This window comes from Pelophylax lessonae (genome assembly GCF_965119305.1).
Source record: "Pelophylax lessonae genome assembly, chromosome: 7".
Classification (NCBI taxonomy): Eukaryota; Metazoa; Chordata; class Amphibia; order Anura; family Ranidae; genus Pelophylax; species Pelophylax lessonae.
The window spans coordinates 195,407,081-195,424,295 of record NC_138774.1 but is presented as its reverse complement, the minus strand read 5'-3'; the positions used below and the strand labels follow the sequence as shown (position 1 = coordinate 195,424,295).

Genomic DNA, 17,215 nt, shown 5'->3' with positions numbered 1-17,215 from the left:
GCTCGCCCGGGTCTCCCGAACCACAGGGAGACCCAGGCATCCTACCTGCACGGTCGTCGAAGACCCGATCAAAGCCGCATTCGGCTCTGATCGGGTCTCCATGTAAAAACCTGGAAGTGATGTCATGACATCACTTCCGGGTACTTTTCGCCAAATTAAAAAAAAATGACAGCATTCAAAACAGCCAAACTTGGCGTTTTGAATGCTTTTAAGTGCAGAGGAGGGGTTTGGGGTTTTTTAGACCCCCAGATCCCTCCTGAAGAGTACCTGTGTAAAAAATAAATGTCTGAAACTATCGGCAGACACCAATATGCGATGACCAAAATATCGGTATCAATATCGGCAATAAAAAAACAATATCGGCCAATCACTAGTGTATACCCCCTGGGACTGCCTATAGGCGTAGTTAAGCTTTTTCCTGCATAGTGTCCTACACCTGTAGGGGCAGTATAACCCAATGGTTAAGAAGAATCAGGAGCTGTGTCCGTCAATGAACATCAGAGAAATGGATTTTACAGTAAGTCAAAAATCCCATTTTTTTCAGTAGCCCTTCCTGGCTTTTTAACTATTTATTGCAGCCAATGAGAAAAGTACAGAATCTGAGCTTTGCCATTGAGCCTAGCAAAGCAGTGCATGCTTTCTACTGCTGCTTTATGGCAAGCAGTTATAATCAGAACATATAAGATATATCCTACTCATAAACCCCCCAGCCTCTCCAGGTTATATTTTCTATGCTGGTGGCATTAGATTGGACAATAAATAGTCGAAACCTGTAGAAACAACATAGAGGCAAATAGGTATAGTATCTAAAAAATATATACAAAGTATATTCCTCGCGCCAATGGAACTGCAAGAGTATTAATATAGATTTAAATATTAATGGATGTTTTATTTAAAACTATTAGCCTAAAAATAGTATAAATTGCAGCTGCTGTATGAATAAAAAAGGTATTAAATATATATGGTCTTATAAAAGACCAAATACAACGCTTGCTAAAACCAGTGACTACCTATATCTGTGTCACTCTCTCTGTAGTAAGTACAATACCAGTGTGAACATCCCAAATTATTTCAACATATAATCATCAAAAAAAACATCAAAGGAAATTCCATCTGATAAATAATTGTGCAAGTTAATGCATGGTGAATAAACAAATATATCCAAAATGTAGGTGAAGGAATATAAACTTACTAAAAATTATATATATATATATATATATATATATATATATATATATATATATATATATATACACACATCAATAGTCAAAAAAATAGTCCTCAAAAATATAAAGTCACTTTAGTGCTCAAAAGTGGTGATGAATGTCCTTGGTGACAAATAAATCTTCAATTCAAAAAGTGCAAGTGCTCTGGCGTGGTTTGCCGTGACATCAATTCCCTTGTGAATAGATAAACTGGATCACTTACCAGATTGAGTGGGCTCTATATGCCGTATGGCACTAGAACCATTCATGCTTGAAAAGCCCCCTGGGCTTAATAGGTATCCCCTTTGGGTGGTCTCACAAACTGCAGATGGTTCCTTTAGAAAATTTGACCATATGCAGAAATGGGTCAAATTGTGATTTTGTGTGTTCAAACAATGGACCACTGCCACCATCAGGCCACCTTTAGGATCCACCACTTCAACCTCTTCTGTCAATAACTTCCTCCTTTTGATCAATAAATAGGACCTTTTGATCAATAAATAGGATTGCACAGAAGTCCAGATAATTTGTAGAAAAGTAACAGGATGGTGTGAAACTGCCTGGCAATAGGATGGCCAACTTCCATGTTGTCAGCTGTCCAGCTAGCAGTTCACAGCCTCCAGAGGCATTTTCCGACCTTTAGCCCGGCAATTGCTGCATTAGATCGGGAGGTGAACGGCAGTTGGTATCCAGAGCCCGTGCCAGCTGCTTCTTGGTGTCTGCGATGTATACAGCAGCTTCAGCACTTTGTGTCTCAGAGTAAGTGCAATCTCACAGGAGAGGATGTGAAAAAGCAGAAAGCCCTCCTAGAAATCACCAGCTTTGGGTTTCAGGGAATAGCTGTCCATTCTATCCAGTCCTGCAGTGCTGGAAAAAAAAAGAGGAGTCCCCCTAAACTGACAGCATCCATAAATCAGGTAGAGAGAGGTCTCCCTCAGTCTGTGGAATAGTAGGCAGCTAGAGCACATCACTGCCGTTCACCTCCCGATCTAATGCAGCAATTGCTGGGCTAAAGGTCGGAAGATGCCTCTGGAGGCTGCGAACTTCTAGCTGGGCAGCTGACAACGTGGAAGTTGGCCATCCTATTGCCAGGCAGTTTCACACCATCCTGTTACTTTTCTACAAATTATCTGGACTTCGGTGCAATCCTATTTATTGATCAAAAGGAGGAAGTTATTATTGACAGAAGAGGTTGAAGTGGTGGATCCTAAAGGTGGCCTGATGGTGACAGTGGTCCATTGTTTGAACACACAAAATCACAATTTGACCCATTTCTGCATATGGTCAAATTTTCTGAGGAACCATCTGCAGTTTGTGAGACCACCCAAAGGGGATACCTATTAAGCCCAGAGGGCTTTTCAAGCGTGAACGGTTCTAGTGCCATATGGCATATAGAGCCTGCTCAATCTGGTAAGTGATCCAGTTTATCTATTCACAAGGGAATTGATGTCACGGCAAACCACGCCAGAGCACTTGCACTTTTTGAATTGAAGATTTATTTTTCACCAAGGACATTCATCACCACTTTTGAGCACTGAAGTCACTTTATATTTTTGAGGACTATTTTTTTGACTATTGATGTATGTATATATATGTATATAAAATTTTTAGTAATTTTATATTCCTTCACCTACATTTTGGATATATTTGTTTATTTATATGTTTATTCACCATGCATTAACTTGCACAATTATTTATCAGATGGAATTTCCTTTGATGTTTTTTTTGATGATTATATGTTAAAATAATTTGGGATGTTCACACTGGTATTGTACTTACTACAGAGAGAGTGACACAGATATTGGTAGTCACTGGTTTTAGCAAGCGCTGTATTTGGTCTTTTATAAGACCATATATATTTAAAGTAGATATAGTGTCTGCATTGTTAATAAATTCAATATCTTGGCTTACAATATCAAATTTAGCAGAAAAAAGGAAAAAGCAGGTTAATGGGGTAGTGATGATCATTAATCTGGATAATTCAATTCACTCAGGCTGGAGAAAATGTGTTTCAGAGTATTTGTAACAAAAAAAAAAAAAAAAGGTCTTAATTCACACCCCTCTCAAGTGTTTCCTTGGCAATCATCTTTTTTGGCCATTCAACAGGTCAAGCACCTATGAGAGTTTAACCTTTTTTCATTAACATTCTTTTGTAATTAACTTCTGTTGAGTCTGTGTGACATCATTCTCTGGCAGCAGACATCCTACAATTAATCACAGTGGAGTTAGATTTTTTAGGTATCTCCCCTTTGGCAAAACTGAGAAGCCAAGTGCAGGGAAGGTGTGTGTGGAAATTTTGCAAGGGCAGAACAAGAGAATGTGCTACTAAAGTTGGCCATACACTGAACTGGTTCCCCCCATCCACACAATCAAATTGAATGAGGAAATCCTCCCATGAGCTTTTGAATTCTGACAGATGAGGATTCCTCCGCCATCAGAATACACAGATCAGTGCTGCAGCTGCTGATTGAGCAGCTTTTATCCAACAGGGCAGTTGAAGTAAAATCGGTAGATCAACATCTGTTCAACTGCAGTGGCCATACATGGATTGGAATTCGGCAGGTCCCTACTGAACTTGCTGAATTTTGATCCGTCTATACCCCATTTAAGTAAAGGTTGCAATACAGTATCTTGTATATCCCTTCATTCCAACATGCAATACTTAATATGTTAAAATATGTTTCCACTTTCGCAGTCAAGTTTGAGAAAACCCCACTATGTCTAAAGTGTTTTCATTCACACAGAATACCTACAAAAAATGTAAATATTTCCTACCTTTTAGATGTTTCTCAGGTGAAGGCTACATGGCAAACTGCAAGCTTTTCTGAACAATTTTAGAGTCAAGTCTTCCCCAAGGACTTGAGGAAAAACTAAAGCCGGGTTACACGCATACCATCCGGTTCCTGCTTTCTGTATGTGTGGGGAGGGAAGCTCCCGCTGCCAGAATGCAATGGGTCAAGCAGGGGAGATCCTTGCATCCATGTCATCCATGTGGATGCGAGACTCAGTCAGAATTTTTTTCACTCAATCAGTAGGTTGAATGAAAATAAACTGTGTATACCCTGCCTAAGGCAGGCTATAGATCATGCATTTTTTTTCCCAAACCAGACAGTTAAAAAAAAAAATGTATTCCCCCATTAACATGGTGCTGATGGGGGATTACCTCCCATGGAGCTATTCTATTCTGATAGTGGGGAGAGTTCCCTGCTGTCAGAACACATTGATCAGAGTTGCCAGTTATAGCCGCCACCACTGATAGAGCAAGGTAATCAAGAGATCGACTTCCGTACCACCAGCATACCCATAGATAGATTGAAATTCAGCCAGTCCCTGTTGAACATGCTGAATTTTGATCCATCTCTGGCTGTCTTAAATTTCCCCTCATTAACACTTCATGTTTAAGCCTTTGTTAGGACACAAATCTAGTTCACCACTTCCCACCCACCCACCATCAAATGATGGTGGAGCGGTGCGGCTATTGTTCTGGGATGCCATCTGACGACGGCGCACCAGAACAGCCTCTCTCGTGCGCTAGGACACAGCGTGAGCCCGTTCTTGGTAAAGAGCCAATGACAGTGCCCGTCCACAGTCAGTGCCCATAGTGTTGCCAGTCAGTGCCTGCTCATCTGTGCTCCCCATCAGTGCCGCATATTAGTACCTCCTCATCAGTGCCTATAAGTGCCCATTAGTGCACATCAGTGAAGGAGAAAAATGACTTATTTACAAAATGTACTCACGGAAAATAAGGAAAACCTTTTTTTTTTTTTCAAAATTTGTCTTTTTTCTTTTTTTTTTAAAGAATTTTGTCTTTTTTCTTTTTTTTTTGTAAGAAATAGAAAACCCAGCAGTGAATAAATACCACCAAAAGAAAGCTCTATTTGTGTGAAAAAAAAAAAAAATGATAAAAATTTCATATGGGTACAGTGTAGCATGACCGCTCAATTGTCATTCAAAGTGTGACAGCGCTAAAAGCTGAAAATTGGCCTGGGCAGGAAGGGGTTAAAAATTGCACTGTATTGAAGCAGTGAAAACTGTTAAGATCTGCTAGCACAGTAAATTTAGTGGTAATTATGGCAAACATCACTCCCCAACCCCCCAAAGAATAAGGTAGGGTTTTTCCAGTGCTGGAGTTATGAGAAAAGACCATTTAAAATGGTAAGCAAATTTTCTTAGCCTGTTTCCGGTGGCTGTACGCATACATTCGCTCTTAACACTGTTATTAAGCTGTCATGGGCAGCTTCCGATGCATACTTGCAGTTGGGAGCTTACGATCATGTGACAGCCAATACCACTGGTCACAAGATCAGAAAGCCCACCTCAATGCATTTAGAGCCTCCTAATGGGCCAGGGGCAGCAGCAGAAAGGGGTTATGTTATACTACTTAAGTAAGAACATGTAACAAATAAAGGTGTTAGTCAAATTTGGCTGCACAAGTGGAACTTAAAGCGCATACTTTAATTTTGGATAGAATGGGAAAATAATAAATCCTCTCTCAGGTTTTTATCGCTGTCTGTGTCCCAAACATGGCGATTTGCCCTCGGTTTGTCCTGATGACAGAAATTAACATGTTCTGTCAACAACTGTGTAAAAGGGGGATTTCCTATTACTGCATAAAATTAATCAAAAGTGATTAAAGCACACTGAGAACATTTTCTTCATATTCATTAAGTGTGCATTGTCTGTGAACTGTGCTGGGAGATAACTGGCAGCCTGTATAGCACACACTTGTGTTGTGTATTTTTTTTCTATTCCAGCTCCTCACGTTCTGAACGATCCAGTGCTTGGATACAGACTGGAGTGACTGGGGGTCGGTGAGTAAAAGTATAGAATCTGCATTTTGTACAAGTGGGCAGGGTGACCGTGGGTTTCCTAAAAAAATAGAATTTTTTGTAAGAACCATAAAACTTACCGTAGAACTTACCGTAAAATTCTTTTCTCTGAGTCCTCTGATAGTTGCAGCCCGTTCAGATGTTCTTCACTATTGTGTAATGCGCCCTCTCTGCAGGAACAGGCTAGGTAGTGAAAACTTGATAAAAAAAAAAAAAAAAGAGTTAAACAAAGACACACCTTTAGGGGCCTGTCCCTCTTGACATTACCCTCAGCTATTCAGTGTTGCACTTCAGTTTTCATAGCAAACAGTATAGGACAACGAACCCCAAAATAGAGGGACGCAGACTGCGACTGTCAGAGGACTCAGAGAAAATAGAATTTTTGTAAAAACGTACTGTAAATTTCTTTTCTCTTACGTCCTCTGACAGTCGCAGCCTGTTCAGATGTTCCAAAGAAGTGCAGGTGTGAGGGGTGGAAAAAGATGCAACCAAAGAATGGTAACGTGTTAAGGCCAGAGAAAACTGAGCCAACAGGGCAACAGAAGCTCAACAGGAGCTAACCCCAGAACAAAAATCACCCCAAGAAGAAAAAAAAACATGTCTCTTCAACAAATCCGCCACGCTCAATACTTGCGGCCAAAAGGAAACATGCGAGGATGCTATCACGTCAAGTCTCTAGAATTTTTGTGAAAGTGTGCACAGATGTCCAGGTCACCGCTTGCACACCTGAGCCACAGAAGCCTGATGGCAAAAAGCCCAAGAGGCACTCGCAGCTCTAGTAGAATGTGCCCTCACAGGGAAAGGAGGCACCTGACCCTTTAGTGAATAGGCCTGAACAATAATCTGTCTGATCCATGTGGAAATGGTTGCAGCGGACGCAGCTGAACCCTTCCGAGGTCCCTCAGGAAGGACAACCAGAGACTCAGACGTCCTAAAAGACTCCATGGCTGATAGATAAACCCTGATCGCCCAGACCACATCCAATGAAATCAAGGCAAACACCGTGGGATGCTTGGGCTTCACACAAAGTGAAGGCAACACAATATCCTCGTTGTGGTGGGAATCCAACACCACCTTAGGGAGAAGAGACTGAGTTGGTCGTAGGACCACTGCATCCCTATGAACAACCAGATAAAGGCGAACAGCAAGACAGAGCCACCAGTTCAGACACTCTGCAAACAGAGGTGATAGCCACCAGAAAGGCCACTTTATGTGGCAACACAGGCAGAGAGATTTCTCTGATGTTCTCAAAAGGAGGCTGTTGCAAAACGGACAAGATCAAATTCAGGTCCCACGGAGGCAAAGAGCCCTCCGTGGTGGAGCCAGATGACGCACCCCTTACATAAAGGTGCGAATCAGGGAATTCGTCTTCAAGGGACGCTGGAAGAAAAAACAGCCAAGGCTGATAACTGACCTTTGATCATGCCCAGCGCCAAACACTGGTCCACACCTTCTTGCAGGAAGGCCAAAACCCTCGCCACCGAAAAGGAGCGAGGATGAAACCCTTGCGACTCACACCAGGCAATTTACGCCTTCCAGGTATGATGGTAAATCTTCCTGGAGGTAGTCTTCCGAGCCCTTTAATAAGGTAGGAATGACAGCATCCGAGAGACCACTGTCTCTCAACACCTGGCTTTCAACAGCCATGCTGTTAAAGCAGGGATGGAAGATCAGCCCTTGAGATAGCAGATCTTTACTTAGAGGTAGTAGCCAGGGAGGCTCTACGACCATTTGCACGAGGTCTGCGTACTAAGACCGATGAGGCCAGTCTGGAGCTACCAGAATTACCTGCACCTGTTCCAATGCCAACCTGCGGAGGAACCTGGACAACAGTTTGAATTGGAGGGAAGGCGTAAATCAGCCGATACCTGTGCCAGGGCACCGCCAATGCATCTGCGGCGTCCGCCAGAGGATCTCGGGCCCTGGTCTCGAACCTTCCCACCTTTTTGTGGAGACAAGACGCAAACAGATCAACGTCCGGAGTCCCCCACCGGGCACACGGGACAAAACACCTCCGGATGCAGGAACCATTCCCCCTGATCCAAGGACTGATGACTGAGATAGTCCTCCTGCCAGTGCTCCACTCCTGGAATGTGAACAGCGGAGATAGCTGGAACGTTTGCCTCGGCCCAAGTCAGAATCACGGCCACTTCCTTGGCCGCCCGGGCACTCCTCGTGCCCCCTTGGTGATTAATGCAAGCCACAGCCGTGGCATTGTCGGTTTGAACCCGAACTGGGCGACCATGCAACCAATGGAGCAGGCAGAGTTTGATCGCCCTAAGCTCCAGAATATTTATCGCAAGGAGGATTCCTCCGTTGACCATGTCCCCTGGGCACACAGGGTGTCCAGTACACCACCCCAGCCCATCAGGCTGGCATCCATGGTGATCACCGTCCACAACAGGGGCATAAAAAGCTTGCCCTGGATCAGAGTGGGTGACAGCGGCCACCACGAAAGCTCTGAGCTCGTAACACGGCTCAAACATATCATCTGTCCAGGAACTGTGAATCCTTGTGCCATGTGGCAAGAATCTCTGCTTGCAGAGTCTGTGTGGGAAACTGTGCAAATGGGACCGCCTTGAAAGCTGAAAACATCAGCCCCAGGGACCTCATGCAGGTCTGCAGGGAGGAGAGATCGTTGTCCCTGAGGGACCTGATCTCGCCCTGTAAAGTCCAAAGTTTGTCCTACGGGAAAAACACTTTGTCTGAGCGGAGTCCAAGACCATGCCCAGGTAACTCAGGCGGACTGACGGGGTCAGTGCCGACTTCTGGAAATTGATGGTCCACCCGAACCCCTTTAGCGTCTGAACCATGACCGTCAGTTGGCTTGAACAGAGTGGCACATGAGCTCGCCCTCAACAGGAGGTCGTTCAGATAACTGAGGACCGCAATCCCTCTTTGCGCAGCAAAGCCAGCACCGGGCCAAAAAAACCTCATTGAAACGGAGAAACAGTTGATGACCCTCGTAGACAGGGATGTGCAGATACGCATCCTTTAAGTCGATGGAGGTCAGAAGATCTCCTTGATTTAAAGACGCTACCACCGACCGGTTGGATATCATCCGGAACTTCTGCACCTGCACAAAGCGGTTCAGAGACTTGAGGTTCAGAATCGGACGCACTTTGCACTCCTTTCTGGTCATTGTGAACAGGTTGGAATAGAACCCGCGAAACCTGTCCCGCTGAAGGACTGGTATAACAACTCGAATTTTGGACAACCCGGGTTCCTGAACAAGACACAGACATCCCCCCCACCTCGGAAACGGGTAAAGGGTGTCCCGGCAGGCGGAAGAAGACTGGGTCGCTTCACCGGACTTACTGGTCGTGGGCTTACCAGACCATGGCTACTAGTCGCCACCAGAGGCCTGAAGGATGTTCCTTCGTCCTGCGCCCCTGAGGCACGAAGGGGCCCCCAATAAGCCTAGAAAGAAGGGCCTAGCCGCGCGCCGGTTGATTAACCCTGTGCGGCTCGGGGCAGGAGGGTACTCATACCCCCTGTGAGACCCATGACAACTCCAACCAAGGGGGTCCCCAAAAAAGTCGTCCCCCCCAGTAAGGGAAATCATACACAATCTATTTGGAGGCATGGTCGACCGACCAGCTCTTCAACCCAAACCATGCGGTGGATCGCAACCCCTACCACGGACAACCTAGCGACCAGAGGAGCCTTGTCCAAGGCCCCGTCACACAGGAACACCATGGCTCGAGCCATATGTTCCACCAGGGCAAAAAGAGTCGGAGAGACCGACTCTGCCACCAAGTTGCGTATAAGCACCTTGACCCATTCCGTATCTGTGAAACCAGCACGGAAGCGAACACAGGCATGAGGGGGGAGCCCGCCACCAAATAAATACGGTGGAAAACAGACTCCACACGCCCATCCATCAGGTCAATAAACACCGCAGAGTCCTCCACGGGCACCACCGAGGAGTCATTTAATCTGGAAAACTGTGTGGTGCACCCCAGGTGACACCGTCTGCAAAAGGATAGCGGCGTTGAAAAACCGATTAGGCACCGCCAGCATGAGCTTAACGCGGTGCCACTATACGTTCAATGTTGTGAAAACGTGGAAAGCATGGAGGTAGGGACCGTCCAAACCGGCTGGGGGGGGGGGGACACTACAGAGACCGCATGTTCTGACATCCCCAAGGAGTGGGCCCACATAACCCCCCCCCCCCCCTCAGATGACTGTCCCAGGGACAAGGGGGGGTAGCATCACTCACCAAACCACGGACCGCGGGCTCCGCTCCAATACGGACCACCTCTCACCCTGAGTGGGGGTGCCGTCAGCCAAGGGGGAGACCTGGACGGACCACCAACCTGCGCACGCTCGTAGGCCCGGCTGGGACACCATAAGGATCTAGAGTACCCAGGGCGAGGCCCAGCCCGGCTGTCGCTTGTAGTTCTCCAGGAGGATCCCCCGAACAACTAGCGATAGTGAGGAAAATAAAATCAAAAATGTTTCAAAAAAAAAATAAAAAACTGAGACAGGAGTCCCAGCTCGGAAACCTCGTCCTACTCCTAAGCTAGGCAGCAAGAAACTGAAGAGCAGCACTGAATAGCTGAGGGTAATGTCGAGAGGGACAGCCCCCTAGAGGTGTGTCTAACTCTTTTTTTGTCAAGTTTTCACTACCTAGCCTGCTCCTGCAGAGAGGGCGCATTAACCAATAATGAAGAACATCTGAACAGGCTGCCACTGTCAGAGGACGTAAGAGAATTTTTTTTTTTTTTTTTAATGTCAAATTAAGTAATCCTTTAGTGTGTCACAGGTTTAGGTATGCAGAATTTATGACTCTTCAAGTGAAGAATCTGATCACAGAATACAATAGCATATACCTTTCATAGAGAGCTTGCAGTCTCAACATTTAAAACACCTTGGCAGGGTAACAAAACATCTGCAGAGGTTAACTTTTTCTTTCCTGCCTTTTAGCCCTACAGGCGCATGCAGTTGCATTTTGGGAAGTTCATCTGGAGTTATCGCAATGGAAGGACCACTTAGAAGAAAAACATTACTCAAAGAAGGGAAGAAGCCAACAGTAAGAGCACAAATCCTAGAACCTTTTAACAATGAGCGGTATTACTAGTAAACTACCACAAGAGGGCACCCAAGTTTCATAAGAAACTCCAGCAATTTTTTGAACAGTCTTACAAAAGGACTGATTATGGTTCAGAAGCCCGATCATTTCAAACCATTGTTAAAAAAAAAAAAAAAAACCCTTAAGCAGGCATGTCATCTACAATTTTAAGTGACCTGTTCCATTCCTCTTGCTTTCCTCTCTAACAATACCTATACATAGAGGCTGTTGTAAGCTCTTTAAAGAACTAGCACTACAATTTTTTTTACATTGTTCTGCCCCCCATGGGATAAAAATACATGTATAACTGAGTCAGTAAGTCACAATTCCAGCAAGGCCTATTATACCGAGGATGGCTTCAGCTAAAGGGGTACCTGACTGGAAACACACTAGCGGCTTTTCTAGGCTGAACATAGGACTGCAACAGTGGTTTCAGTGACTGGACAGAAGAAGAGTTCTCAGCGGTGCCCCAATACCTTTTCCTGTGGTCAGTCTCTCCCCTAACAAGCCGGAAACCTGACCATAACCTATCCTCTCACAAATGCATACCAAACCCAATAGGGCACTCCTATTTTTAGGACTGTCCCACCTAAGATGACCGGTGAAGGTCAGTAGAAGTTGCAGCATCCAATCAGACAGCTGTTTCTCCTGAGACACCTACTGCTAACAATTTTCCTCTGAGCCAGTACAGTGGTGCAGCGCAACCTATTGAATGGAGGACAAACTGCACTACATGTAGCTAGGTACTTCCTAAAATTAGGTAGAAAGTCCAACCTTCCCCTACCTTCCTGGCAAACCTGACAACAGCTTGAATGGAGACAGATCGGTCGTATGTGCATCTTTTCTCAGCTCAGAACACTTTTCATAGACGAGGAATTCAGGAAGAGAGGTGGAGGTGTCAGCCTCCTATCTCTCTGTATTTCTTGCCACAATTTGTCTCAGCAAAGTGCTCTGAGCCAAGAGGATCAATCTTCTTCCTAGCTGTGGTTGGATTAGCCAAACAGGGAAGGGGGAGGGGGGGCAGGTCATACTTTATAACTAGACTTAGGAAGCAACAGGCAATATGGGGAATGTACATTGTCCCATGGGGGCAGAACAAAGAAAAAAATGATAAGGCTAGTTCTTTAAAGCTTCCTCCAGTCTATAGATAGTAGCTTTGAAAACAGACTAATAATTTAGAATTGTAAGGTTTGATTTTGTACACACCCTTTCTAGATTTGATTACTTCTTACTTCCGTTTCCTAATTGCCTATAACCTTTTTCTATTGGCTGATGTCAACCAATAAAAAGCAAAATTTCCTGCCAATGGGAAAGATGAAAGAAACTAAAGCAAAAGTGTGTAAAGTGGATTACTTCAGAAGATATACAGCTGCCGAGGACTGTTGGAGAACAAGAAAGAGCTTACAACAGTCTTTTTGCACAGGTACCCTTAGATGGGATGGTATGGTTTACTTCAAAGACGAATTACCATTAAAATTCACATTTTAAATAATATATTCTAGAGTAGAGAAGTACGGCTTGCAAAAAAAAAAAAATACATGGTCTCTGGCTAACAGTCATTAGTGCAAAGAGTCTGTTCCTAATGAGTAGTGAGATAACAGGATTAAAAAGGCCAGCCCTGTGTACATACAGCATACAGTTCTTCTTTACTGCTCCTTCTCATAATAGAAGTCTGTAATTCCTCACACCAGATACAATAAGATGCATTTTTAAAGCATTTCCACTGCGTAGACAATACAACATCTATGTTAGCTAATAGGCGTAGTTCAAACCATTGCACTGCAGTAAAAATAAAAAAGAACAGCATGATGTATTTTCCACAAAACACAAATGCACATTAATGCCTTTAATGCAACTCAGGGAACCAAACAGGCTTGGCTGCTTTAATGACCTGTCCGTTCCTATGTCAAAAATGCACTGCAAAAACATGATAATGTATATGTGAGAAGAATGCATTAAAACATGCAGTTTCTGATGTAAACAGTCTTCAGGGTTTCTCAATATGGTGCACCTGGAGTTGCCTTTGCTGAAGACATGCTTATCTGCAATTACTATAGCTAATTATGCCCTTCTTTGTATACAGCTAACCTCCTGGACACGTTACTGGGTAACCCTTACAGGGTCTACACTTCTCTATTTCGGGGCCAAGTCTTTACGGGGGAATGAAAGGAAAAATGTGAGTATTTGTTAACAGTATGCGGTCTTTACATCTTTGGCTGGCTTTGCCCATTCGTTTTTTTTTTTTTGCACAGCAACAGTTTAAAAACAGTTTCCGCTTCACTTGCCACTATACTTGGCTCACAGCCTTTCCCAGACACCTGAACATTGCTTGAAATAAAATGACAGTTGCCCATTATCAGATATATGGTATTCTTGGCACTGTCCTTGTGTTTACTGAAGAAGTGGTAGTTTTCTCTGTTGAAACATTTACTAGATGTTTTCAATGCCTAAAAACTAAGCTGGGGATGCAATGCTCCTTACTACACTATTGCAGCTAATTATGGGATTATGGTATGAGCAGATGCTATCATGAAGTCCACATTTTGAAAGTTTTAAACAAATGTGCATAATACCTGCAGGGCAAAAAGCACAAAATATATTTAGCTAGAATCCTTGAAGTACCTATAGACCTATATAGACCTAAAGGGATACATTTACTCTGCAAAACCTAGATATTTTCAACAAAGACTGTCTTATTTTTAGTACAAGTCCACTCCCAATAAGAAGATGTCAATCCTGGGCTGGATGGTAGTATTACCAGATGACCCAGAACATCCGAATATTTTTCAGCTTAACAACCCGGATAAAGGTAAGCTGGCTTTCTCCTGTGTATGATCTCCACGTGCCAGAATCTGATGTATTCAACCCCTTTACAAAATTTTAATATTGTGCAATTGCAATGACTCAGACAGGACGATTATGTGAAATTTAGATGTTAAATGATTCTTCAAACAACAGTATATGCCAGACTGTTGCACAGTGTGTGGAAAAGTGTAAACAATTTAGTAAGCCATCGATTCCAGGGAATCCTGTAACCACAGTCAGAAAAACAATCTATTTTTATTTGTGTTTTGTAAAATGACTATGTTGCCATCTTGATCCGGCCTTTAAAAATCTACACAGTATTCAGTTCCCAAAAGGGAAAAATTACTTGTACTTTGTCCCATCTTCCAAGGTGCCCTGTAACGCTAGCTGCGAGGTCACACAGTGCACTCCCCTTGGAAAATGGTCACCCGACACCGCTGCTAGCAACAATACAGCCGCTTTGTTTGTGATAGCCTCTTTCCAGCTCCCAGCACTTGCCTGAACAAGCCAACACATCTCTCTTTCATCTGCATTCCTCTTGCCGGTGCTTGCCTTGGGCAAGTGATGGGAGCTAGAGACAGATGTCCACTGGCAAAGCAGCCATTTCCTTGCTAGCTGCAATGTCTGACAGACCCCCCTTTGGCTCACGGCCACCTAACACAGCTAGGGTTACAGGGCACATAGGAAGATGGCATGTATTCTGTCCCATTAGGAACTGAATATTGCAAAAATAAATAAATGCCTTGTTTTGTGTTTATATTGGGTACAGTTTTATACAACCCCAATTCAAAAGTTGGGATACAGTGTAAAATCAACATTAAAATCCTATTGGCGCTCAGTCCAGGACCTCGGCCGCCGGCTTTTAGAGGTTGACATCCCCCTCCTCCCAAGAGCGTACCTTTTAGGACTACTACCTCCTAATGTTCCGGGTCTAGCTAAAATACTGGCTAGTCATGTATTGACGGCGACCAAATGCCCGATAGCCCTTCAATGGAAGAGACGTAACCCACCAACCTCATTAGAGCTTTATGCTAGGATCAAGGATGTGGAGATTATGGAGTCCATGACTGCGCGACTGGCCAATAAGATAGACCGCCATCAAGCGGAGTGGGAACCATGGCATCTCAGAGGAGATTCCCTTAGGCTATGAGGTCTCTCTCAGTCCAAGAGCCTGGTATTTTTTTTTTTTTGCGGACCCAGAGAGGGGGGGGGGCATTCTCACTTTCTTTCTTCCTTTTCGTTCTCCTTTACTTTCCTTACTTCTTTGATCTCTTCTTTTAATTCATATTGGGATATTCCCATTATGGGTTTCCAAGAGCATCTAACACAGTGGTGGCGAAACTATGGCACGCGTGCCACAGCTGGCACGCAGAGCCCTCTCTGTGGGCACGCGAGGAAGAAGAGCACACACTGATCGGACATCCTATACGAGGTGTATTTCCTCCACACTGCACTCCCCCTCCCATAAAACTACATCTCTCACATGGCTCTGGGGCCAGGGGATGATGTATCTGGGATGGGCGTGGTCGAGACAAGGCGGTGCTGGTGGGTTAGATGATTTTACATCGACAATGGATGCCAGAGCCGGGTAAGATTCCAATAGGCTGGTCTCACCTGCAGCCTGCTGCTGTTTGTTTATGGTCTCAGCAATTGCCCACCCCACTTAGATACTCTGCCAGGGCCAGCGACAGAGGGGTACACAGGGGGAACGGTGAAGCAGGATGGAAGGAAAATTACAGGACGCTGCACTGTGTCTCTCCTTCCAGCAGCTGAAGCACAGCTTCTTCTCCTGCCAGCTTTTAGCTGCTGGAAGGAGAGACACAGTGCAGCGTCCTGTAATTTTCCTCCCTTCCCTGAGCCCTTTACTATTTCTGCCCAGTGCTGCTACAGTGTGATTCATAAAAAAAAAAAATAGGAAAGTATTCATGTGTAAATAGCATGACATTCCCATGTATACAGCACAATTTATTTATAAATAGAGCGGCATTCATATGCAAATTCTGTCCCTCCCCCAGTTCCCACCCACCTTTATCTCCTGAATGGTGCCAGAGAAGCGGATGCAAACAGACAGAAGCAGGCTTGAGAGTCCTGCTTGCCACTGCAATGCTGGATGTTCCATCAGGTACAGCATTCAGGTTTCTGTAATACTAGGTCAGCAGGAGGGGGGGGGGGGGGGGTTAACTATTTGGAGTGCAAATGTGAGCAGTAGGATGGGGTGCAAAGGTAGGCAAAGAGGCAGTGTGCAGAGGTCAGCAGCTTTGTGGGGGTGCAGTTGTGAGCAGAAGAGGTCATGTAGAAGTAAGCAAAGAGGGAAGCTTTGGGGTGCAGAGGTGAGCAGCTGGATTGGGGCGAATTTGCATATGCAGCAGCCCTTTCTGTCCCTCTGAGAAGCAATCTGTGGTGGATCAATAGTCAGAAGGCAGTTGACAGGTAGCTAGGAGGTGATATATCACCTTCCCCCCCCCCCCCCCCGGTATTAACCCACTGGCACTTTGAAATAGATAAGCTGGTTTTGTGTTGCAGTTTGGGCACTCGGGCTCGAAAAGGTTCGCCATCGCTGATCTAACGTATTCTTTCCAGCCTGTAATCCCTAGAACTGCTCCCATGGCTAATGGCTATATAGCCCTTTATATATATATATATATATATATATATATATATATATATATATACACAGTGGGTACGGAAAGTATTCAGACCCCCTTAAATTTTTCACTCTTTGTTATATTGCAGCCATTTGCTAAAATCATTTAAGTTCATTCTTCTTCCTCATGAATGTACACATAGCACCCCATATTGACAGAAAAACACAGAATTGTTGACATTGTTGCAGATTTATTAAAAAGGAAAAACTGAAATATCACATGGTCCCAAGTATTCAGACCCTTTGCTGTGACACTCATATATTTAACTCAGGTGCTTTCCATTTCTTCTGATCATCCTTGAGATGGTTCTACACCTTCATTTGAGTCCAGCTGTGTTTGATTACTGATTGGACATGATTAGGAAAGCCACACACCTGTCTATATAAGACCTTCCAGATCACAATGCATGTCAGAGCAAATGAGAATCATGAGGTCAAAGGAACTGCCTGAAGAGCTCAGAGACAGAATTGTGGCAAGGCACAGATCTGGCCAAGGTTACAAAAAGATTTCTGCTGCACTTAAGGTTCCTAAGAGCACAGTGGCCTCCATAATCCTCAAATGGAAGATGTTTGGGACGACCAGAACCCTTCCTAGAGCTGGCCGTCCGGCCAAACTGAGCTATCGGGGGAGAAGAGCCTTGGTGAGAGAGGTAAAGAA

The 17,215-nt window shown here is 44.5% G+C and overlaps 1 protein-coding gene across 5 annotated transcripts in view; it reads left to right on the top strand.

Annotated features, from left to right (window-relative positions):
- The window catches only part of RALGPS1 (Ral GEF with PH domain and SH3 binding motif 1), a 1,028,186-nt gene that overhangs the window by 990,323 nt on the left and 20,648 nt on the right, over positions 1–17,215 (top strand). For all 5 annotated transcript variants that reach the window (XM_082262603.1, XM_082262602.1, XM_082262601.1 and 2 more), the window contains 4 exons: positions 5,960–6,016; positions 10,964–11,069; positions 13,192–13,284; positions 13,812–13,917. In XM_082262603.1, the coding sequence (XP_082118729.1) occupies positions 5,960–6,016; positions 10,964–11,069; positions 13,192–13,284; positions 13,812–13,917 (362 nt within the window). The remainder of the gene's footprint in view (positions 1–5,959; positions 6,017–10,963; positions 11,070–13,191; positions 13,285–13,811; positions 13,918–17,215) is intronic.